Consider the following 24679-nt stretch of genomic DNA (forward strand, 5'->3'; position numbering starts at 1 on the left):
TGGTTCTGCGTTAAATGGTTCGTTCCTGCTTGGCCGTGACGTTTTCAGCAGCTCAGTACAAGACAAGAACTGGCTGTTACTTTGCTGCCTAGAAAAATAATGAAGTCAAGTTAAAAAAAAATAGAGAGATAAGAGAGAGAAAAAGGCAAGGGTGTCTATTTGTAACCCAGTTTTTCTCCGAGAGGTGAGTAGACTGTGTGAGATTATCAACCTTTTAGCATAGTTAGCTTAGCTACAGACTACTGTTTGTCAATGTAGCATTTAATGAATTAAGGAAAAGAAATGCCAAGATATTCATATATTTAACTCTTCCCTGTACCTTTTACCACTTAACAACAGGTGAGTCAGTCAGCAGCAGCTCTAACCCCCATACAGCATAAACCCTCTTCCTCCCCGTCCCAGTGAAAAAACTGAGCAACACTGTGTTCAATGACAAGCTAGTTAGCATCATTCCAGAGAATCCATAGGGATTTCTCTGTCTTTGCTTTTTTTACAATTACACAACAAAAACAATGTATTTGTTGCTGACATAAATTCAAACAATCTTTATAAAATGGTAATAAAAACAGCCTCCTGTGTGGACTGCAGCCAGTCCACACAGTTTTACCTTAGCTTGCGTTTAAATTACAGGTATCTGTTGCCTCCTGACCCGTCCTCTCCTAAGTGAAAATAAAGCTGCAGAATGTCACTTTTATAAGAAAAAAACAACATTTTTTTTTACATATTTGTTAAAAATATTGTGTTGTGAGTATGGCATGATAGATCATTTGTGAAAAAAATTATTTCCTCTGCCTTCTCCCAGTGCTATCTAGAAACAACCAAACAGAAGCAGGAGGTGGGTCTTAACGCTGTCAATCACAATCTCATGTGGTGCTGCTCATCCTTCCTCGATTTGTGCCGTGCTGCAGCTAGCATAGCACAGAGCTGTGTAGATTCAAACTGTGAATGCTCAGTTTAGTTAGCATAGCTACCAATGATGGCAGATAAACTGTTTTCCTGAAACAATAAGTTGTTTCTTCACCATTAGCACATTTAACAGTGAGTGAATGAGGCTAATTGACAGCATTAAGACCCTCCTCCTGGTTCTGATTGGTTGTTTTGGTCAGAACGGTGCATTACTTTAACCAGTAACAGTAATTCAGGAAGCAGATGGAGGAGATTGACTGTTTTTCACAGATTATTTGTCAAATAGCAAGCTGTCACAACATGGTGACAGCTTTAATAAATATGAAGAAAACACATTTTTGTTAAAGTTATGTACTGCAGCTTGAATAAAATGCAACTACATAGAATTTATTTGAGAAGTTTGGATTGTTTTATGTATATTTTGCACATTGTGACTGTTGCAAGTGGGAAGAGACATTTCAATGAGATAAAACTAATAATAAAAAATTTAAGCAACCTATTTGCAAGCAGTATGTGAACTGTGCAGGTAAAGTTCACTAGCAGTGAATATTGTGTTAGTTATCAGTATTGGACCAAAGAAAGCAAGAGAGTTGCAAGCCTTTAAAATTGTGATGCTTTTGATGGGTCAGATAGACTCAAGAAACTGTAACAGTAGTTGCGCAGGGGGCCCAAAGAAATTTTTTGTCATGGGGCCCAAGATTTCTGGCGTCGCCCCTGGTTGGCAGACATATGTAAACATGGTCATGTAAGCTGCAGCGTGTGCGTGTAAGCAGACAAAAGAGGCTAAAAGAGATAGAGGAAAACACAGAATCCATAACAAAAGCAAACTTGAAATGTTCATAAAATACAGATATGACACTAAAGCTGGACTTTATAAACAGGAATAAAATATAAAATGTTTTTCACTAATAAAAAACTGCAATAAATTCTTTAAACAGAAATCTGAAACTAAAGGAAATCTGCTTATAGATATTCAGACATTAAGAGGTGAAACCTCTGAGAGGAGGAGGCGTTGTACCCTGTGGGCGAGCTACATAGAGAATGAACAGAGAGAGAGAGAGAGAGAGGGAGGATAGAGGGAGGGAGTGCCGACAGGTAGAACAGGTTTGGGCGAGGCAGTCAAGAGACTCGGGAGAGAGAGAGACGAGTCAGATTTATTGTTTCGGTCAAATAAAACATATTTTTTCTCCAGATACAAAAGATCTGAATCCATTCCAGACAGAAGAAGAAGAAGCTGCCAGAGGAGGTGGACTGTTTTTAAAGACACAGAAGAAGACGAAGGTGGACACACCTGAGGACAGGTGAGTCGTCTCTAACTAGAAAACAAACCTGAAACTGGAAAACCTTCCCCAGTACAAGCAGAACCAGAGACTGTTCAGGTAATAATCAATAGATAGATAGATAGATAGATAGATAGATAGATAGATAGATAGATAGATAGATAGATAGATAGATAGATAGATAGACCAAACTTCAACCAGCAGAATTAATCTGTGAGGGTCAGAAGTTTACATACACCTCCTCAGGATTTGGCAGGTTGCCTCTGAACTGATGATTTGGGTCGGGTGTTCTGGTTTCCTCCTATGGCTCCACAGCGGTTTGTTGCAGTTCTGACCCGTTCCTCCTGACAGAACCGGGTCAGGAAAAATACGAGGACATGTTTTTATTTGGTGTATGTAAACTTATGGTTCCTACTGTCGCTCAGATCGTTAAATGAGGAGAAATTATTATCAAACGCCTTTAAAACGAAGGTGGTCTTTTGTGAGGGATCCTGATCATCAGAACTTGGCATCAGCTGCGTTCTGATGGATCATCAGATGTTTTGGATATGAATCTACTGTCAGGTTTGGACTAGGCCGTAGCATCTCAACATTTCCTGTAGGAGAAACCATCATTTAATGATCCTGGTTTATAAAACTGGGCTGCAGCTGATTTAAACTCCCTGCTGCAGCATTTTCTGCTGCAGGTTCTTGGTGTTGGACAGAGAAAGAGAAGCGAGGATTCAGAGATGCAATCGGCTCCAGATCTCATTTCTTTGGATTTTACCACTGCTTTAATCTGCAATTTGTTTGAAACTGTTGTAAATGTTTTAGTTTGTTCATTTTGTGTAACCAGGTTGTTTCTGCTGCAGATTTCTGCCTCAGAGGGTTTTACCAGCTTAAAACAGATTAAAAATATTAAATAAATAAATTAAACTCGCTCAGTTCAAATTATTAAACTTTTAGTTCAGATTATTAAACTCGTTAAGGTTTAACTTGTAGAGCTGATTGGTTGTTTCTCCTGGAAGCATAAACTTGACACGATTGGTTGTAATATGGAGGAAGTGACATCATAGATGTTTGTTGTTATGTATTAATGAAACTTTATTCACTTCATTCTCTCTTTCTCTCTAGATTGGCTGTTCCGCCCCCCCTCCCCCACCGACCCCTTCTCTGACATCATCAATATGTCATCAAAAATCAACATTTCTTTGGAGAACCCATACGGTCAGGTGACCATCCCTCGGGCTAAGCTCCGCCCCTCAGATGATGCAACAGTGATAGCCAATCCGGTGGCTCTGAACAGCGAGAACCCATACGCCCAGAAGGGCTCGGCCCCGCCCCCCTACACGGTGAGGGAGGAAGAGGAGGAGGAAGAGGCGGGGCGGTGCCCAGCGTGTTGCTACCGCTGCCGCAGGAGGAAGTGATGTCACCCTTGAAGGAGGACTGTGATTGGCTCATTAGCAGATATTCTATTTCAGGGCTGACCACATGTTGATACATCTACAAAACCAGAACCAGCAGAACCAGAACCGTGCCGCAGATCCGAAGCTTAGAGACTGGGTTCACACTGACTTTGGACCGTCAATCCTGGTTCTGGAGAACAGGACAGAACCTGGACAGAACCAGGACATCAACGTTTGTTAAAACTCTGAGAAACAAGAGATTTAAATATCTGGTTTTTATTTTTTTTAGATTTATTTAGATTTTTAATTCCTTCAAAAAGACAAGATGGCTGCCTTTCTGCCATTGCCATGACAACTCCACCTGAAGACACAAGACTTTTTACAGCTTTAAATAATTTTCACATATAAAAAATAAATCAGATCCTGTTTAATGGATCTGATGGATCTGACACCGTACACTCTTTGTACGATGTCCTTGAGTGCCAGAAAGGCGCCTTTGAAATGAAATGTATTATTATTATTATAATGATTTTACATTTAATCAAAGTTTAGAAAACATTTAGAATTTTATTTTAAACAAAAAGATTTTGATCAGATTTTTGTTCCATCAGGAGGAAAACGAACCGAATCATCTTCACGTCCAGAACCAAGCAGAAACAAAGGATTTTATAAATGATAGATAATTATTTTGTTGCTGAAATGCTTATGTTTTATTTGTGGATTTAAGAAAAATGTTTCTCCATAAAGTATTTCTGTTTTCTGCATCATAATTTTCAATATGAAGGACTTTGCTAAATCTATCTGAAGCAGAATGAAGTCGCAGCGAGTTGTAGATGAAGAACAAAATAAAAACATTATTTGCTTTTCTTTTTATGTCCCGTTTGTCTAAAAATACAAACAGAAAACTCCTTCAGCCCAGCAGGGGGCGCCGTTTGCCCCACAGCCGCTGTGGATCTGTGTAGAGCAGTTGTCTTGTGACCAGATGGTTGTGGGTTCGATTCCAGCTTCACACTTACTCTGTTTATGAATGGGTGAATGTGAATGAATGAATGTGACTCCAGGGTAAAGCGGAGTTATTATAAATTTAGTTCACTTGTCTTACATTCCTGCAGAAACTATGTTTGGACTGGAACTGGATTAGTATCTGACCTAAAGGGAAGTTCGCCAGGAAAGGGACCTTTCAAAATAAAACAGGAAATTAGGCTTAAAGACACTAGAAATCAGACAGGAGAGGAGAAGAAGTCCAAAAACAAAAATCAAGCCAACAATAGGAGACACAATCAGAACAGAACAAGACGGCTCACTAGAATACAGTACAGTAGGTTCTGATGGTCTGAACTGGGCCTGATGTGTTTCTGCTTTCAGCCTACTTCATGCTGCCAGACAGGTTCTCTCTCAGACCGGTTCTGGTTCTGCAGATTTGATGGGAAAAGAGAAACTGAACCAATACTGACTTTGTTTGGGGTGAACAAACTTTCTGATTGGTTTTAATTAATTTAATCATCTGGTTTTTTATTTCCTCTGATTAACTTTAGTTTTTATTCAATGTCTGAAACACAAAGAAACTCGTCAGTCTGCTGTGACGGTTCTGGACCAGTAAGAGGTCCAAACCCATTAATGCTGACTGGGAAAGTGACCAGTGAGCCCAGCAGGTCCTGACCCGGTAACCAGTACGGTTCTCATCATCTCCATGACGACAGGGGTCTGTGCGGAGGGCGGAGCCGACACCAGAAACCTGAACCCGGCTCCACTTTCTATTGGCTGATCCGGTTCCAGGAGGTGATCAGCAGGTGATAATCAGGATCATTAGCTTTGTGGTTCTATATTGATGTCAGGTTGTTATTATTATTATTATTATTATTATTATTATTATTATTATTATTATTATTATTATTATTATTATTATTATTATTAATGACCAGTATTGATTGTAGTACAACAGGCTGAAGTCGATCTTGTTCACGTCAGGATCTTGTTTCAGGTCAGGTTCCACCTGGCTGGTGAATTATTGATGGAGGGAGTCTCTCTCTCTCTCTCTCTCTCTCTCTCTCTCTATCTCTCTGGGAGACGATCAAAGCCAACAGAAGACGAGTAAACAAGAGGCAGAAAGACGGAGAGACGAAATCAACAAAACAAGAATAAAAGCTGGAAGAGAAACACAAAGACGACACAGAAACCGGAGAGAAGAGCAGATAAACATGGAACGATGAAGACTGAGGAAGAAGAGGAGGATTGCAACAAACCCAGGTGAGTTTCTGTCTGACCAATCAGAACACAGGAGGGAAAATAATTTCATCCAATCGAAAACATTAAGAAAAACTTTTTATTTTAATTAACAAAAACCCCAAACCGATTATAATCATGGTAAAAAGACATTTTTATATCCAGCATTTCTGATCCCAGTTTATTCCCAGTTTGTTCCCAGTCTGATCCAGTAACAGATGTTATCGTCTCTACAAAGCAGATGGAGTTACCCTAAAATCAAGCAAACATATGTCGTAGCAACAAGAAGTCCTTCGTCCAATCACAGGACAGCGTGAGCAATGACGTCATCGCTCCAGAAGAACCAATCGGATCAGGATGGAGCCACCGGATATCGGAGATGTTCCAAACCAAACGAATCTGAGGACACCAGCTGGAGGCGGAGCTTTTATGGCAAGCCGTTTTAACATAAATTCAGTTTTACCGCCCTTACATCCCAGATATCTCAAATTGTTTTGTGACTAGACGTTTTAGCGATTTAAGATATCTCTAATTATATTTCGACGAGACAAAATAACTATTTGAGATATCTCTAATTACATTCTGACTAGTCGAAATGACGTCATATTTACCATTGACTTGTATGGAGACTTAAATTCAAGATATCTATAATGAATTACTGACTATCTGATATCCACATTTCAGATATCTACAAATAATGGATAGGGGATATGTAGTTTTGACTAGTGAAAACTAAATTATAGATATTTTAAAAGCAAACAATGACTAGACAAAACTAAATTAAAGATATCTTGAATTGTAATTTTGATTAGTCAAAATTCCTTTTAAGATATCTCTAAATGAATTGGAGATATCTTGAATTACTCAGTTTTTCTATTTTCTTGAATTGGTATTCTGTCTAGTCAAAACGTCCCTGACTTATGTAGCAATTTGAAAGTTTAATAAAACAATGAAAAATAGAGAAAACGAAAAAGATGTTTGAAAATGCATCACTTTCATGTGGAAAATGGTTTGATAATAACAATTTTAGCGTTTCAAAGCTTTTAAGAGCATTCGGTTCTTTGGACATGAATAAAGAGGAAATTCTTTGCAGATATCAGAAGCAGTTTTATAGTTTATGAAGTTTTGCTATCTCCGCATTTCCATCATTGTCGAGCTCTTTCTAATTTGTGGCATTTACTGACAATTTTGTGCAGGAAACATGAAATTCTGCAGGCAACTGTTTGGACACCTCAAAGGGGCTTCCACGTCATTCTTAACTCAGATATCTTAAATCGTAATTACGGATATTGTCCCGTCAAATGACAGATCCAGTGACGTCATTTGAGATATCTTGAAAGGAATTTTGATTCGTCAAAATGTAATTGAAAATATCTTGAATTATTATTCTTACTAGTCTGAATGTAAATACAGATATCTTAAATTACCATTCCGGATATTCAAAATGTAGTTTTGTCTAGTCAAAATGCATTTTAGATATCTGGAATGTAATTAAGGGTAGTCAGACGAAACCGAATTTATGTTAAAACGGTTTGCCATAGAGCTGCTGCTCCCCAGTTCCCCCAGTTCCTCATTCAAGACGTCTACTGGGAGCCAAGACGGCTCATCAGAAACAGACAGACGTTTCTTAACTTCTCTTTAGAGGAACCAAAAAGCGGGCTATGCTTCATCAGAACCGGCCGGTTCTGGGAGCAGAACCTTGTCCACTCTGCAGTCTCAAATGGTACGAACAGAAAATTCACATAAAGCAGAAAAACTAAATGCAGAGATCTAAATTTAAAACTCAGATTCATGAACAGTCAGTCTGCATCCTGACTTCAACACTGAGATCGATGCTGTTTTTAACAACAAAGGTTTTAAACCATAAAGCTGCAGTAATTTCATCACACCTCTTCACTAAGATGTTTTAAGTGCCAATAGAAAGAGAAAGGGGGGATTGCTGCAATATTTCATTAACCCTAAACCAAAAAAAGGTTTTTCTGGGAAAATTTGACTACTCACCTACAAGGTCATTAATGAGCTCTGACACTGATTCTATACAAAACCCCTAAATACGTCATTTTCTTTACTGACTCGAATGAGCTTCTATGTGTAATATTCATTGATTATGACCCAAAGACAGAGGCAGAAAGCTGAGATGTTCTTTAAACCTTTGGTCTGAATCAGGATGTTGAACAGGAAGCTGTGAATATTTCCAGAGTCTCTGACGTCTGATCATTCCTGTTCTGACCCGGTAACCAGGACGGTCCTCATCGTCTCCATGAGTCATTTATCCGTTAACTTGCTGACCCAAACGGCGACTGTCACGAACCTTCTTTCGCAGAAACACAGCAGAAACGTTTAAAAGTTATACTCTTCCAGCGGTAACCATGGAGACGAGCATGTGAAGCCACTGTCAGCTTCACATGTTACTGATCCCCATCGGTCCCATTAAAGCTGGCATCTGGCTGGAGGAGGTCCCAGTGGAGAAGAGCAGGTCAGACCCAGAACCAGAACCAGACCCAGACACAGAACCAGACCCAGAACCAGACCCAGACCCAGAACCAGACCCAGACCCAGAACCAGACCCAGAACCAGACCCAGAACCAGAACCAGACCCAGAACCAGACCCAGAACCAGAACCAGACCCAGGCCCAGAACCAGACCCAGACCCAGAACCAGACCCAGAACCAGAACCAGACCCAGGCCCAGAACCAGACCCAGACCCAGAACCAGAACCAGAACCAGAACCAGACCCAGACCCAGAACCAGACCCAGGCCCAGAACCAGAACCAGACCCAGAACCAGACCCAGAACCAGAACCAGAACCAGACCCAGGCCCAGAACCAGAACCAGACCCAGAACCAGACCCAGAACCAGAACCAGACCCAGGCCCAGAACCAGACCCAGACCCAGACACAGAACCAGACCCAGAACCAGACCCAGAACCAGACCCAGAACCAGAACCAGACCCAGACCCAGAACCAGAACCAGAACCAGAACCAGACCCAGACCCAGAACCAGACCCAGACCCAGAACCAGACCCAGAACCAGACCCAGAACCAGAACCAGACCCAGAACCAGACCCAGAACCAGAACCAGACCCAGGCCCAGAACCAGACCCAGACCCAGAACCAGACCCAGAACCAGAACCAGACCCAGGCCCAGAACCAGACCCAGACCCAGAACCAGAACCAGAACCAGAACCAGACCCAGACCCAGAACCAGACCCAGGCCCAGAACCAGAACCAGACCCAGAACCAGACCCAGAACCAGAACCAGAACCAGACCCAGGCCCAGAACCAGAACCAGACCCAGAACCAGAACCAGACCCAGAACCAGACCCAGGCCCAGAACCAGACCCAGACCCAGAACCAGAACCAGAACCAGAACCAGACCCAGAACCAGACCCAGAACCAGACCCAGAACCAGAACCAGACCCAGAACCAGACCCAGAACCAGAACCAGACCCAGGCCCAGAACCAGACCCAGACCCAGAACCAGACCCAGAACCAGAACCAGACCCAGGCCCAGAACCAGACCCAGACCCAGAACCAGAACCAGAACCAGAACCAGACCCAGACCCAGAACCAGACCCAGGCCCAGAACCAGAACCAGACCCAGAACCAGACCCAGAACCAGAACCAGAACCAGACCCAGGCCCAGAACCAGAACCAGACCCAGAACCAGAACCAGACCCAGAACCAGACCCAGACCCAGAACCAGAACCAGACCCAGAACCAGAACCAGACCCAGAACCAGAACCAGACCCAGAACCAGACCCAGAACCAGACCCAGACCCAGAACCAGACCCAGAACCAGACCCAGAACCAGAACCAGACCCAGAACCAGACCCAGAACCAGAACCAGACCCAGGCCCAGAACCAGACCCAGAACCAGAACCAGAACCAGAACCAGACCCAGAACCAGAACCAGAACCAGACCCAGAACCAGAACCAGAACCAGAACCAGACCCAGACCCAGAACCAGACCCAGAACCAGACCCAGACCCAGAACCAGAACCAGACCCAGACCCAGAACCAGAACCAGAACCAGACCCAGAACCAGACCCAGAACCAGACCCAGAACCAGAACCAGAATCAGAACCAGAACCAGACCCAGAACCAGACCCAGACCCAGAACCAGACCCAGAACCAGAACCAGACCCAGAACCAGACCCAGAACCAGACCCAGACCCAGAACCAGAACCAGACCCAGACCCAGAACCAGAACCAGACCCAGAACCAGACCCAGAACCAGAATCAGAACCAGAACGCTGCAGCTGGAGATATGAATAGAACCAGGAGGGTAGAGACACCACCCACTTCTACATCATCCGGTTCTACACCACCCGGTTCTACACCACCCACTTCTACACCACCCGGTTCTACATCATCCGGTTCTACACCACCCGGTTCTACACCACCCACTTCTACACCACCCGGTTCTACATCATCCGGTTCTACACCACCCGGTTCTACACCACCCACTTCTACACCACCCGGTTCTACATCATCCGGTTCTACATCACCCGGTTCTACACCACCCGGTTCTACATCATCCGGTTCTACACCACCCGGTTCTACACCACCCACTTCTACACCACCCGGTTCTACGTCATCCGGTTCTACACCACCCGGTTCTACACCACCCGGTTCTACATCATCCGGTTCTACACCACCCGGTTCTACACCACCCACTTCTACACCACCCGGTTCTACATCATCCGGTTCTACACCACCCGGTTCTACACCACCCGGTTCTACACCACCCGGTTCTACATCATCCGGTTCTACATCACCCGGTTCTACACCACCCACTTCTACATCATCCGGTTCTACACCACCCGGTTCTACACCACCCACTTCTACATCATCCGGTTCTACAGTCCTTTACTGGTCGTTTATAAATCACTGAACGGATTAAAGATCTGCTGCTTCTTCTGGATCAACCTGCAGGTTCTGGTTCTGTTCTGCATCAGAACCAGAACCAAACATGGAGAAGCAGCATTCACCTTCTATGCACCACAGATCTGGAACAAACTTCATGAAACCTGAGAAACAGCCAAAACTCTGAGCTCCTTTAAGCCATAAATTAATCATTAATAAACTTTTTTACTTTATTTTTATTCGTTCTTAAACAACACATACATTCAGAACAAGAGGGCTGGGCAGGTAGCAGCTGGTCACACTGGTGACCAATACAATGCAGACATTTCACTGTATAAAGCTCCCAGGTGTCCGGGTGATGTAGAATCACAAACATCAACTGTTACACACTTTTGTTTATAAAATAATCCCATTTTTCCCTAAGTCTCTCTCCTTTCTCCTTCTGGAGACGTATTGTAAATGCCATCAAGTTTATGATATTCACAAGAAGCTCCAGAGTACGGGGTCTAGGTTGGAGCCAACATTTAGAAATCTCCTTCTTGCTTGCAATCAGAAATATCTTCAACATGTATGTGTCCTTATTATCGAGTCCTTCAGGAAGTATTCCAAGGTACATAGCAGGAAATGAAAGGGCTAAAGTTATACCCCGAATTTCATAGATTACTCGATTAACATCCTTCCAGAAGGTTTTCAATTGTGGACAGTCCCAAAAGATATGAAAACAGTCTGCAGAGACCACGCCACACTCCCTCCAGCAAGAGGACTGAGAATCACCCAGCTTCGATTCCTGCTTTGACGTAATAAAAAATCTGATTAGATTCTTCCAGCAGAAATCGCACCATGTTAAAGAATTTGTGGTGGACAGAGTGTTCCTCCAAATCCGCAGCCAGAACTCAGGTAAAATTATGACGTTTGCTTCCTTTTCCCATCGTTGTCTGATACAGTCAGTTGATTTCTTATTCATAGATGCTAAATTTCTATAACATTTGCCAATAGCGCCTTTTGTATTCTTACCAGCATATGAATCCATAAATATTTGTGCTATTCCTGGTTCCGCATCCAAGTCATAAGTTTCGATTTCTTTCCTGAAGAAACTTCGGACCTATAAATAACGGTAGAAATCTTCTCTGCCCACTTCATAAGTCTGGCACAAATCCTCAAATTTGACCAACTCCCCGTTTTTAATTATATTACAGAATGCGGTGATTCCCTGTGTCGCCCATCTTCTATATTTGTGGTCTATCGATGCTGGAAGGAAGCGCGGGTGGTTCGCAGGCCAACTCAGTACTCCTATCTGTTTATGGAGGTTGAACTTTTTAACTACCTCTGCCCACTTTTTCAGAGAGAAACTCAAACACAGATTTTGTAATTGGTGTACCTGGGGCAGCCCATCCAGACACCCCAGAACAGACTGTAGAGGGAAAGCAAGGAAAGCTCTATGTCCTTCCATTTAGCCATATAAACCTTGAAAAATGCTTATCCCACTCCCTAAATTGTTTTACTGGAACCTCTACTGGAAGTGCTGTAAATATGTACAATAGTCTTGGAAGAACATTTATCTTTATTGTTCGGATTCTGCTGCCAAGGTCAAGGGGGAGCAGGCCCCACCTGTCCAGGTCCTCATATATTTTCTTATTTATTCGTTTATTAAATTGATAATTTATTAACTGTTTTGACGGAGCAAAATGAAGGGTCAGAATTTTTTTTTGTATGTTGAGTTTATAACCTGAGAGTCTGCCATATGTTTCCAGGATGTTCATAAGCAATGGAATACCAGTTTCAGGGTTTTTAATTACTACTAAAACATCATCCGCATACAAGCATATTTGGTTTTCCACATAGTCCCCCCCTCCAACCCAGCCTCCTCTCTAATAACCTGAGATTAAAGAGTAGTGGGCTTAATGGGCAGCCCTGCCCACATCCTCGTTGTGTTATTTGATTCGAGAGGCTTCCATTGATTTTAATTCTTGCTTTTGGTGAGGAATACACATTTTTTATACATTGAATAAATCTATCACAGAACCCATTAATAAACATTCTGATATTTTTGTTGACTGAATGTAAAGTTTATTTTCTAGATTCATGCTGTAAAAGTTTCTGCTGAAACGTTTTAATAAATCTGATCCTGACAGGGAAGATGATTCATGAAGATGAAGAGGAGGATGATGATCCCCTGCACCCCCCTCCCTGCTCCTCTGTTGCCATGGAGACGGTGATGTCGGGCAGGAGGCCGGACCTTGTGTGCATCGTGTGTTTCGGCAGCTATGACTTGCTGACGCGGTTGCCACGGCGACTCCACTGTGGCCACGCCTTCTGCCAGGCATGTCTGAAGAGACTCGACACGGTGATCAACGAGCAGGTGAGGTCAAGAGGTCAGGAGGAGGTCAAGAGGAGAGCTACTTCCTAACCCTGACAGGGTCCAGGTTCTGGTTCTGGTTTCGGTCCAGAGCTCAAGTTCTGAAGTGCTGAATCTTCACTGATGGCATGAGTTCTGTTGGGAACCTGACAGGGCCAACGGTCACTAGAGGACCGGTCTGATCTTCCTCACAGGACATGACATCAGCAGTCGGGTCGACCCTAACGGCGCTCGTCTTCCTCTTCCTCTTCCTCAGGTGTGGATCCCATGTCCCCAGTGCCGGCAGAACACGCCACGGCCGCGCGGCGGCGCTGCCGGTCTGGACCTGGACCTGGCATCCTTCCTGGCGGTGAAGGCCCAGCAGACCTTCGTCTCCTGCTCCTCTTCCTCACGAAGCCCCGCCCTCCCCCACGACGGGAAGCTTTGGCTGGGAAAAGAAGTTCCCGATGACAGCTGGCGGCACGGCGGCCTGGCGGAGCCGCGCTTCCATCGCTACGGCGACTGCTGCCCGGCGCTGTCCTGCTGGCGCTGCTGCTGGTTCTGCTGCTCCGGGCGAGGCTGACAGACCGGACCGGAACCGGCCCTGGATGAGGCCCAGTTCTGATGCGCATTCTAGATGTCCTGGTTCCGGGTCAGTGCTGTGTCAGAACCGGGTCGCCGTGGACAATAATCAGAGCTTTGAAGTGTTTTGTGTTCAGAAACATCAAATAAAAACTAAAGTTTTGGGTCTTTGATCTCATCGATCTCACCTGCAGGTTGTTTCATAACTCCTTTGTTACCATGGAGATGCAGCAAGCAGATCGGATCAGAACCGGATTCACTGTTAGGTCCAGTTGATGTGTCAGAACTACCCTAGATCAAATCCCAGATCAGCTGCAGGTCCTGATCCTGGACCCAGATTGGTCCCAAACTGGACCCAGATTGGACCCAGACCGACTCTGAGCAAACATAAAAGCTTTTTCTGTTCCAGATTCAAACCCAAAGCTACTCAAAGTAGAAATTTATTCTTTACACATACTTTACAAAAATAAAGACAGTTTACGGCTCTCAGCCAATCAGGAGCTCACTGATGATGTCACAGTGCTTTCTACCAATCAGAAGTTCAACCTTTGGCCACAGGCGGCAGTGTGGAGCAGACAGAGCTGTGGTACAAAGCACTCTGGGAGTTTGAGTCCGTGTCTTTTTGTCCGTCCTGCACAAAGCTCTGTTCTCAGAGTCTCGAGCCAATAACAATGCATGCGGCCTCTAGTTGTCGGCCAATCAGAGGGTGCCGAGGGCTTCCCCCATCCTGATTCGCTGTCCTGGCTGCAGGTCAAAGGTGAAGTCTGCCGGCGCCTCGAATAGCAGGACGATGGTAGAGCCCAGGTTGAACTCGCCCACAGGCTCGCCTTTACGTAAGGCCACGCCCCCTTCACCAGTCTTCACCTGGTCGCCCGGGGCAACGTAGCTGCGGTCCTGGAACGAACCTTTGCTGTAGCGAGGAGCGTTGGTCCGCAGCTCCTGAGGAAGGAAAGAGACCGGATCAGACCAAGGCGGCGTATATAAAAATGAACTTTGCGTCAAAGTTTGTGTAAAAAAATGCGCACTTTTTCCCTGGCGTGAAAATGTGGATGTAACCAGGGTAATTTTTTCCATTTCTGTTAGGTTCACTTTTATTTCTTTTTTAAATTTAAATATTTATTTTAAAATAAAATCCTCCTTTCCTTAATTTCTTAAGCACAAACCTAAACCAAACACCATTCAGTGTGTCAGTTATGACGTGGTTGTAGGTCACATGACCAGCCGTACGTCAGAGTCTTATATGGCTGCTGCTCACCAGCCAGTAGGAGGCGCTGTTGCAGATGTGCGATTGTAGATCAAAACGTTCTGATTACCCGGTTTGACGAGCGGGGACTGGTGAGTGTTTTTGTTTTGTTCGGAAGCTAGCATGCTAGCGCTAGCTCCTGTAACCGAACCTGATCTGAATGTGTTTTATCATCTTGATGAAGCATTTAATTTGAAAAAATACAAACTCAGAGTGATGAGAAGAAAAACATGTATTGATAAAAGCCAGGGTTGATCAATCAGGCCTGTTTTAACACAGGCCAGGTTTCTGTTCCAGATCCAGATCCAGAACCAGAACCAGGATTCTAATTGTCTGTTGCCAGGTGGACCAGACGGTGAGATAAACCACACAGCGAATCAAGACAAACATCACATCCTGTCAACTCCTTCCCATCTGGTAGCAGACATTCAAGCCAAACCTTCATCTTCACTCTGGACCGGACCGCACCGAGCAGAACTGGATCCTGTTTTCATCATTTCTCTCACCTCCATCAAGGAGCTGAACTGGTTAAATTCCTTGGATAAAGGAAAAAACATCTTGGATTTCATGAACTATTTTAAACAACTTTTCTGTATATATTGTAAATATCAATACATTTCACTAGTTTTGCACCATTTTGTTGTCAGTGTGTTTTACCAATTACCCTCCCTCCAGCAGTCGAACCCAGGAATTTTTCTGATTTCATTAATTCACTCATTAGTCATTTTAAACTCATATAAATAATAGATGCTAAATGCAGCAGTAAGACAAACCTTGTCTGTGGACAATATCAAACTAAAGAGGCAAAACTCACATAAATCCACTGTAACCTGGTTATTTAGACCAGGAAGCATCAAACCTGATGATTTCATGATTTTAGTGTTTAAGTGATGAAACTGAACCACATTTATCCTCAGACAATAACCTGAAAAATAAATAAACTAAAGGAAGGTAAAACTTCCCTCTGAGTGAATAATAACTTCCTCAGTTTGTCTCATGAAGATGTAACTCATCGTCTGAAAGCATCTGAGGCTCATTTCATTCTGACTGGAGAGAAAACAGGCTGATCAGCAGATGGATCCACCAGGTTCGGTTCTGATCAGGAGACGATCAGGTCCATCAGCAGCTGATCCAGGTGAGCCGCTACCTGAGGAGCTTTGGCTCTGATGGAGGATTGATCACAGATCAGATCCATCTGATGGTCCATCAGCGTTTAGATTCATCCAGACTGATCATCCTGGAGCTCAGAGCAGAACTTAGAGCGGTACCAGCGGTACCGGTACCGGTCCAGCTGAAGCCGTCCTCCAGTGGAGCCGCCCGCTTTGTGAAAGCGCCTGATGGACAGAAAGCATCTCTACTCTGTGAATGCAGCTTCTGCTGCTGATTCCTGTCTGCAGAGCAAACGTCCACATTCAGAGCCTCTCTGGTCTGTAATCCGGCTGGAGGCTCTGCAGCAGCAGGTCCAACCCGGACAGCTTTACTCTTTACTTTTTCTTTAAAATGTATTATTTTTATTTTTGTGAGGTGACCTTATGTCCCTGAAAGAACCTTTTAAATAAAATATATAATTGTTATTATAAATACTAAGATGTAAATTAGACAACAGAGCAGCAGCTGCTCTGTTTCATGAAAATTGGGATTTATCAAGGAAAGGTGTGCACGGCTTTATACATCTGGATTTTTTTTATGCTCCACACTTTTCTAAATTTTTCCATACACCAAGTTTTAGTGTGAAAACTGCGCAGTGTTTTATGCATGAGGCCCCAGAACTTAGTCTGATTCATGAGAACCACCTACCTGGAGCGAACCCTAACTTGCTTCCACACCTGGTGGTCCATCAGATTTGGTTCGATTGAGGACCAAAGCAACAACATTCAGTACATTTTCAGCTACTGTGGTTCGCATTCACACCACTCTGAGCCAAACGATCCAGACTGACTGAAAAACCTGTTCCCCTCCTGGCCTGTGGGGGCACTGCACCAAGAACCACTGAAGGAATCAACACAAAACCTCTGAAGAAAACCAGCACAACTTCCTGCTTCACAAAATGTCAACAAAAATGGAGCTTAGCGTTGTAGGATTTCTCCATTGATATACATCACCTATTAGCTGCTAATGTTAGCGCCTCTCTTGCAGGCGGCCATTACTGCGAGTCACATCTGGAATACCAGACTGGTCCAATGAGCAGTAGTCTGTCACAGAAAGAACCCAGTTTCTATAAAATATTAACTTAAAGCTGAGAAAACTGCCGATGTTTTCATACGTAGGCTAACTCATGTTTACTTCTTGGCTATAGAGAGAATGCTAAGAAGAGTTAACTAACTGACCGGACCAAACTGGACTGGACCAGACCGGTCCGAAGCGACGTTGTCAGTTGGATCAGGATTCACTTTGTTAGTCCAATTAGCATTCACACCTGAAACGGACCAGCCCTGGAGTTGGATTAAAGCGGATTAAACTGGGCTGGACTGAACGCACATTTAAGATCCGAGGCATGGACAAAGTTCCTGGACTCAGCTGTTTGCCGCAGTTCTGGTTCTGATCCGACATTTTATCATTTTGCTGTTTTACCCCTCAACCTTCTGAACTAAACATCGAGCTTGTAGAGTTCTGATTGGCCACTGCTTGCCAAGAGCCCGGCTCCAGTAGGAACCGGTTCTTCCCTCTGATCCTTCAGTGGGACCCATCCGGGTTCCGGTGGACTCGGACCCACATGGCCAGCCAGACCTCCGGCGGGAACTCACCTGGTCGAAGTAGACCCTGATGGAGCCCACGTTGGTGGCGCCCACTGCCGTGAGGGAGAAGAAGCCGTGCCGCCATTGGCCGCTCAGCACCACGCGCTCGTTGAGGCAGAACAGCTCCTTGACCCAACGGGCCACGCCCGGGTTCACCGACATCAGCGAGCCTGGCGGTGACATGGAGCGGTGAGCGTCGGCACGGCGACGGCCCGCTCACTGCCGTGCCGACACTCACCTGGGAAGTGGCGGCGCAGCTCCACCCTCCAGTCGGCCGGCGAGTGAAAGCAGTGGTAGTCGCCTGGCGCCAGGTAGACAACCACGTGGAACAGGGCGCGGTCCGGAGATGACAGCAGCCGGTCCTGGAAGGACGCCGGGTCTGAAACGGAACCGCACAGGTCAGAACCAAACTGGAACCGGAGTTCTGGTGGGTCGGCGCCGCTCACCTGGGCTCGGCCTGCTGGGTGGTCCCAGGAAGTTCTCCAGGCTGTAGGTCACGCCCTTCACCTGCTCCACTTGCGAGTTCTGGACCCGTCCAAAGTGGAGGATCCTGCCGTCAGCCGGCGATGTCTGCAAATGTAGCCAGAACCCAGTGACCCAACAGCACCAGAACCAGAGAGTTCTGCTGGCTCTTCCCTCCGCACTGAGGCGGTCCAGATGAAAACCCAAATGAACTCGAGTCAGAGAGTGGATGTAAGGTTCTGGTTCCGGTGGGAGGAGCTTACCAGGCAGGAAGCGGCGCAGACGGGTCGGACCGCCGGTTTGAGGCGGCGGCGGAAGAACTCACCCAGGTTCTTATAGTGATGCAGGTCCTCCACTGCCGCCTCCTGGTGGACAGACAGAGGAACAACAGCGTCAGAGGAGCCGGTACCACTCTGGTTCTGGTTCTGGTTCTTGTCCAGACCTGCATGTTGACCCCAAACGTCCAGATGTAGAGGGAGTAGATAGGTTTGCGGAGCCAGGTGGGTAGGTCTAGTCCGTTGAGCCGGCCCCAGGCCCGGGACACGAGGCGGGTCGGGAAGGTCCGGTAAAGCGCCACCTGCGGGTCCAAACAGAAACTACAGCATCACTCGGCGCCGGGCCGGTTCCGGTTCCCTCAGATCACAGAGCAGCAACAGGATGTACGTATATGGTTGCTCTCCTCCCTTTTTCTCATCATCCAATCAGAAGCCCTGTCAGAGCCGCTCTTACCCGATTGGCCAGCGGCCGCAGGGCATTGACAGACAGGAGGAAGCCGAGGAAAGCAATTGGCCGGTGGTGCCAGGGGGCGGGGCGACAGACACCACTACTGAGCGCGCTCAGACGGTGACGCAGAGCCAAACGAGGCACCCGGAGCCTGACAGGAAGGGGCGGAGCATAAAGGAAAGGGGCGGAGACACGATGGTCAGCTGACAGGAAGACAACAATTTGAAAACTAAACCAGTCAGAAACAGGTGTGGAGTGGGCGGGGCTTCAACGAGCGGCGGCAAGCACGAGGAGGCGGAGCATCAGGAGGGTCAAAGGTCAGCACAGGAGGAGACAGGTATTAGGCAGCTAGCTAACTAGCCCCCACCTCCAGGTCCAGCTCGGTTCTGGTTCCAGCCGGACCAGCAGAGGGACTCTAAAGCAGCAACCCATTCAGAACCAGCAGAACCGGGCCAGTGGATGAATAACTGGGTCAGCAGGCTTTCAGCAGATCAGATGCCGTCTCCATGGCAACCTGTAATCTGCTCTAATCTGGCTTCATCTCCTGATAATCTCTCTCTCTCCGGGCCAGAACCGCTGACAGCTCTCCCTCACTGAATGTAACGGTTCTGCTGGAAGATCGGATCTGGTTCCTGATCCGATTCCTGATCCGTGTCGGATCAGTAGGTTTCTGGAGTAAAGAAATGATTAAAGGTTCCGGTTCCAGGTTCTACGGAAGCCGAAGCGGACCTGAGCGTGCAGCTGGATCGGGTCAGAGGCAGGCAGCAGCTACAGGTCAGAGGTCGGTTCCGAAGGGTTCCTCTCTCCCACCTGAAAGGTCCGGCAGCTCCACTCCTTCCACCCCCTCCCCCACCGCCGCCCTCGCCCCGCCGCCGCCTCACCTGCCGCAGCTGGCTGCGGTCGGGCCGCGGCGGCCTGCAGAACCTCACCATGAGCGCGCAGATCGGGCCGGCGCCGGGAGCTGAGCGGGCCGACGGCACATGGCGAGTGAGGCTGAGCCGCAGCGGCAGCAGAGGAAGAGGAGGAGGAGGAGGCAGCTGAGGTTATGGTGCCTAGGCTCCGCCCACTCTGCCACGCCGCGGTTATTAATAGCACAAGGATCAGAGTCCGCGGCCTGATGGAAAAATCCGGATCGATGGCCACAATTGGTCCCTGAAACTGCTGAGTCATCACTCTGCTGATCAATACGCTGATTAACGATCAGGTGAGAGCTGACCAATCACAGCCTGCTGCTGTAATGCCTGGTTACTGATTGACCAATCACAGCAGGCTGTCTGACCAATCAGGAGGCAGGCTGGCTGTAAGGAGAGGTGGCAGGACTGTGTGACATCACCTTCACCTTTCACCCAGAGAACCGATCAGAGTGAGGTCATTCACCTGGGTGATGTCACTGACTTGGCTCCACGGGATTGGTTAACCCTGCCCTGTTACATAAGCGGTTCTGCACGTGCTCAGAAAGAAAGCCAGCTGCCGATTGGTCAGTTCTGAGCAGGCAAACCTGCAGGTTCATCTACCGAGTCAGAACCATGATCGGGATCCGCTCCTGGACCAGGAAGTGATGGTGGGGTTACCATAGTAACAACTTCAGTGTCTGAATCAAGTGTTTACAAACACATGCTTCTGCTGCTGTGGCTTTAATGTTGCCATTGTTGCCACGGTAACCTGTGTCTCAGTGGGTCAGGTCACAGCATAAAACAGACCCAGGTTCAGAACCGGGTCAGAACCAATACAACTAAGCAAGACAAAATGAAAAGCAGAAGTGATATCAAAAACGGTTGAGACCTTATGGGGGGGATTTACCTCCCTCATCATTAGGCCACTCCCTCTTCACATTTAGGAGGCATAAGCTCCACCCACTCTGCTGTGGGTCTCGGTGGGATCATGCAGCTGAACTAGTTCCAGCCCCTAATGTGTGTCTCACCTGAGTGGGCGTGGCTAAATGGGGTGCATCCTCTTCATCCTGTTGGTCCCGCCTTTTGTACTGCTGGTAACCAAGGTAACAGCCTCCCGTGACGATGAGCAGAGCAAACGGCCGGAGCCGGGGAAGGGGGCGGAGACCTGCAGAGGCAGAGGAAGCTGATTGGCTGACAGATCTGACGTTATCATCATTTACCTCCTGCAGGGACTCACCGCTGCTCAGGCTGCGGCTCTGGCTGCAGCGTGGCGATGGCGCCCTGAAACACACACAGCGCATTAACGTTCGCCATCACATGACCCCAAACTGACCCCAACCGATGGTCACATGACCCCAAACCAGACCTGGGCATCGTACGGCCCAGACAACATACCCTTAGTTGGCTCTGGCCGCAGTGTAAGGTTAACTGGAAATTCCAAAATAAACATACCTTCTAATTTCACCTCATTCATGGACTAAAGCTGCACTGCTTTTATTCTGAAGTTGGTGTTTTTCTTATTCTTGCAAGACGTGCAGTGATTGAACATCATCAGAAGACGACTTTAGCCCTCAAAATGTTAGCTCAGGCTAAAAACAGAAAGGTAGATTCCAAATGTGGGATTTTCAACAAAAAATGGATGGCTAAGTATTTATTTACTGAAGTATGAGGTAAAGTCGTGCGTTTAGTTTGTGGGAAGCAGATCGCCGTGTTTAAGGACTTCAATCTGACTCGGCATTACCAGACGAAACAAGGAGAAAAATATGAAAACTCGACTGCCGAAGCTTTGTTAGCTAAACTGCGAACGCAGCAAGGCCTTTTTTTTTTTACCAAGCTCCAGAAATGCAGCAACCAAGACCACTTTTGTGATGACCCACAAAATAGCCAAAAACAGCAAGCCATTCTCGGAGGGGAGTTTGTGAAAGAGTGCTTGGCAGACTCTGCAGCACTAATATGGCCTGAAAAAACCCCAAAAAACAGCCCCATTCGAGCAAGTCCCGCTGGCGAACCGTGAAGAGGAGGATCGAGGACATTGCGGGGAACCTGGAGGAGCTACAGCTGCAACATCAAGTGCCAAGTTTGGACTTTTTCTCCTTGGCTTTGGACGGGAGCTGTGATGTCCGTGACCCTAACGCCGGACTAAAAGATTATGGAGGAGCTGGCAGCTATGCAGTCCTTAAAAGGGACGAAGACGAGTAATCTCTTAACGGAGGTAAAATGGACAAGTTGGGACTGAAATGGGACAAATTGACAGGTGTCATCACGGACAGTTATCCAAATCTTACAGGAAAAAATGTCGGACTTTTAAAACGTATGCAGAATAAAATGAGTGAAATTGGCCCAGATCAGGTACTCAGCCATGCTAGGAGCATTGCATGATGGGTTTTCAATGCGCTTTAAGGATCTCAGAACAATGGAGGGTAAAATGCATATGATTTCCTCTCTTTTTTCCTTCAGTATGGATGATGCATCCAGTGATGTTCAGCTGGAAGTCAATGAACTGCAGTCTGATGCAGTAATGACCGAGAACTTTCCTAACATTAGGAAACATGCTCAGAAGATGTTTGTTCTCTTTGGCTCTACCTACATTTGTGAAAACATACTCAGTGATGAAATTTACAAAATCCAGATATAGATCCTCTCACTAATAATCATCTGTCCGCTGTGCTTCGCATCTCCACTGCAGACATTCAACCTGACTTTGATGCACTCGTTAAAGCCCAGGAGAGATTAGATTTCTCTCACTGAACAAGGAAAAGGAACACACCAAATGAGGTGGCTGGACCACAAATGTAGGATGTTAAGGCACCAGATAGCAGTGAACTTTATCTGGAACCTTTTTCTCAAAATCACAGTTCAGTGACAGTTCAATATGTTGTTTCTTGGAGCACAAAGACAATGTTGAGATTCTTTCAAATGATCAGAACCTTTACGTAATTTTCCAACAGTATATGAAACTCAAATGTGTTTTGGAGTGAATGTGATGGAAAATGTTCACCAATATGAGACACAAATAGTTAACATTTTGTCTACCATTGTTTTGAGAAATTTGTGTGAATAAATTAAATTTTTTGGAAGGCAACCTCACTTTTTCATTACATAACTTTAACATGTACTAGTCTTGCCCGCTAGTCAAAACAATGCCATTTACTGCTTTTTGATAAAAAAAAAAGAAATACAATAAATATTATGCAGAATTGAGTTCAGACTTTTGGCCCTCCACAATATTTTCTGTTTCTTATGTGGCCCCATGGAAAAAATAATTACCAGCCCCTGCCCCAAACCGACCCCAACCTTTGGTCACATGACCCCAAACCGACCCCAACCTTTGGTCACATGACCCCAAACCGACCCCAACCTTTGGTCACATGACCCCAAACTGACCCCAACCTTTGGTCACATGACCCCAAACTGACCCCAACCTTTGGTCACATGACCCCAAACTGACCTCAGGCTCCTTTATGCACCGAACGGTCCAGAACCTCAACTGGAATGGCTTGAAAAACACACAAAGCATGCTGGTACCAGACCCAGCTAAAACTCGGCCATGTTGGTTCTGTGGTGAAGGTCTGCAGAGAAGAACCACAGTGACTCTACCGGGTCACAGTGCCAGGCCAGGAAAACAAGAACCCCTCCCCCACATGTTGCTGCCATCAGGCAGGAGATCCAGAACCACCTGGAACTCATTCAGCTCGGCTCCAGCTGCCTTCAACAGAACCAAGCAGTACTGGGCTGGTTCTGGAAGTTCTACTGGGTTGAGACTGGTCTGACTGGGAATCAGCCAGAAGGATTAGAGAGCGACAGAACCGGGCCAGACTCCGTTCATGCAGAACTTCAATGACAACAGGAGAACCACCGAGGTTTGGCACAGCTTCCTTCAAAATGGCCCTGGTACCGGGCCCAGCTGGTACCATCTTTCTAATTTAAAATGGTCAGAACATTTTCTGGTCGACACCAGAACGCCCCATAATAACCGGTCCGATCCAGAATAAGACCGATGCTTCATGGTTCTGCTGGTTTCATTCAGGAACCCTTTGATGTTCTGAGGTTCCAGGTCCATCTGACCCTGTTTCTGCCCATAGAACCAGAACCTGGAGAAGCCTAGTTGGTTTGGCTGGTTCTGGTAGAACCAGCCCGGGTCCATATGGGCTGACGATAATCTGTTTCCAATTTAACTTCAAACAGTACTACTTCCTCTTCCTGTCAGCCTAACTTCCGGGCTGCAGGTGTCACCTGCCAGCCGAACCTTCTTGGGTCCGGTCCAGAGCCGCGTCTCCAGGTTCGGATCCATCAGCTGATCCAGGACGGTTGAGCCAGTTACCGGTCCACCGGACCCTGGACCAAACCTTCGGCTCGCTACCTGACGTCATAGCCAGCGTCCCGCTGACGTCAGCGTGTGCTTAAAGAGCTCAGCTGTTCCAGTTGAATTTACCTGCAGCATTTCCTGGATGCTCCGCTCAACAACCTCGCCGCTGCCACCGCCATCATCTTCGTAGGATGTGACGTCAGCAGATGTTGCGTCAGGCTTCTTCTTCTTCCTCTGAAGAGGGTTGCGCAGGCGCATTGATGTTCCCTAGCGGTATCGGAAATTTTTTAGATAAAGGATAAAGGAGAGGAAATGGATCTCCAGATAGCAGAACGCGTCAGAACCCAAAATGAATCAGAACCACCTAAACATATGTAGCAAAAGTAAATGACTTTAGGTCAACAGAACCTGGAAACTGGACCGGACTGGACTTGAGGGCAGAACCTCCAGGAAAACTGGCTAGGTTAGTGGACTGGACCGGGTCGGTTCTGTTCCTGCGAAGTCTGCTCAGTCTGGCTGGACAATACGATTCAACCAGAACCTTTTAGAACCCCCACCAGAGTTCTGATAGAACTTCAGTACATCAGAACCACCAGACACGGAATGAAAATCAGAACCAGAGTTCAAATGATTAAACGGACCTGATGCCGCTGAGAAGCTTGATAAACCAGCTGGAACCCAATCTGGTTCAGAACACGTTCTGGTTCCAGCTTCACTTGCAGAAACCTCATCTAGACA

The 24679-nt window shown here is 46.3% G+C and overlaps 2 protein-coding genes and 1 long non-coding RNA gene across 5 annotated transcripts; 2 read left to right on the top strand and 1 right to left on the bottom strand.

The window, feature by feature from the left end:
- The first annotated feature begins 1963 nt into the window (after positions 1-1963).
- On the top strand, positions 1964-4438 carry LOC106912055 (uncharacterized). The gene is made up of 2 exons (XR_001416795.2): positions 1964-2207; positions 3300-4438. It is a non-coding gene; the product is annotated as an uncharacterized LOC106912055 (long non-coding RNA).
- A 1156-nt stretch (positions 4439-5594) lies between these two features.
- Positions 5595-13752, top strand: rnf224 (ring finger protein 224). The gene is made up of 3 exons (XM_088011298.1): positions 5595-5818; positions 12795-13021; positions 13275-13752. Exons 2-3 carry the CDS (start codon positions 12800-12802, stop codon positions 13578-13580), a joined length of 528 nt encoding a protein of 175 aa, XP_087867424.1. The 5' UTR covers positions 5595-5818; positions 12795-12799; the 3' UTR covers positions 13581-13752.
- A 251-nt stretch (positions 13753-14003) lies between these two features.
- Positions 14004-24210, bottom strand: pisd (phosphatidylserine decarboxylase). 3 transcript variants are annotated; one of them, XM_088011296.1, is made up of 9 exons: positions 24068-24206; positions 20873-20916; positions 20664-20800; positions 18462-18596; positions 18283-18384; positions 18004-18127; positions 17796-17936; positions 17567-17727; positions 14004-14518 (listed from the first exon to the last, which is right to left on the bottom strand). In XM_088011296.1, exons 1-9 carry the CDS (start codon positions 24121-24123, stop codon positions 14279-14281), a joined length of 1140 nt encoding a protein of 379 aa, XP_087867422.1. In that variant the 5' UTR covers positions 24124-24206; the 3' UTR covers positions 14004-14278. The 3 variants fall into 3 exon arrangements, with proteins under 3 accessions (XP_087867422.1, XP_014824836.2, XP_087867423.1); XM_014969350.2 differs by having other exon boundaries at positions 20664-20916; positions 24068-24210; XM_088011297.1 differs by lacking the exons at positions 20664-20800; positions 20873-20916; positions 24068-24206 and adding exons at positions 18749-18893; positions 19672-19798.
- Between the last annotated feature and the right edge of the window lie 469 nt (positions 24211-24679).

Source organism: Poecilia mexicana, unplaced genomic scaffold, assembly GCF_051168715.1.
Source record: "Poecilia mexicana isolate PSO_F unplaced genomic scaffold, ASM5116871v1 scaffold_12, whole genome shotgun sequence".
Lineage (NCBI taxonomy): Eukaryota > Metazoa > Chordata > Actinopteri > Cyprinodontiformes > Poeciliidae > Poecilia > Poecilia mexicana.

Bases quoted from the DNA above. Each gene is read 5' to 3' on its own strand.
- rnf224 (XM_088011298.1), top strand. From the start codon at position 12,800: ATGATTCATGAAGATGAAGAGGAGGATGATGATCCCCTGCACCCCCCT. The intron at 13,022-13,274 runs GTGAGGTCAAGA...CCTCTTCCTCAG, and splicing joins ACACGGTGATCAACGAGCAG to GTGTGGATCCCATGTCCCCA.
- pisd (XM_014969350.2), bottom strand. From the start codon at position 24,123: ATGATGGCGGTGGCAGCGGCGAGGTTGTTGAGCGGAGCATCCAGGAAA. The intron at 18,385-18,461 runs GTCTGGACAAGA...TCTGTCCACCAG, and splicing joins CGTTTGGGGTCAACATGCAG to GAGGCGGCAGTGGAGGACCT. The intron at 18,128-18,282 runs GTAAGCTCCTCC...CTACATTTGCAG, and splicing joins TCTGCGCCGCTTCCTGCCTG to ACATCGCCGGCTGACGGCAG.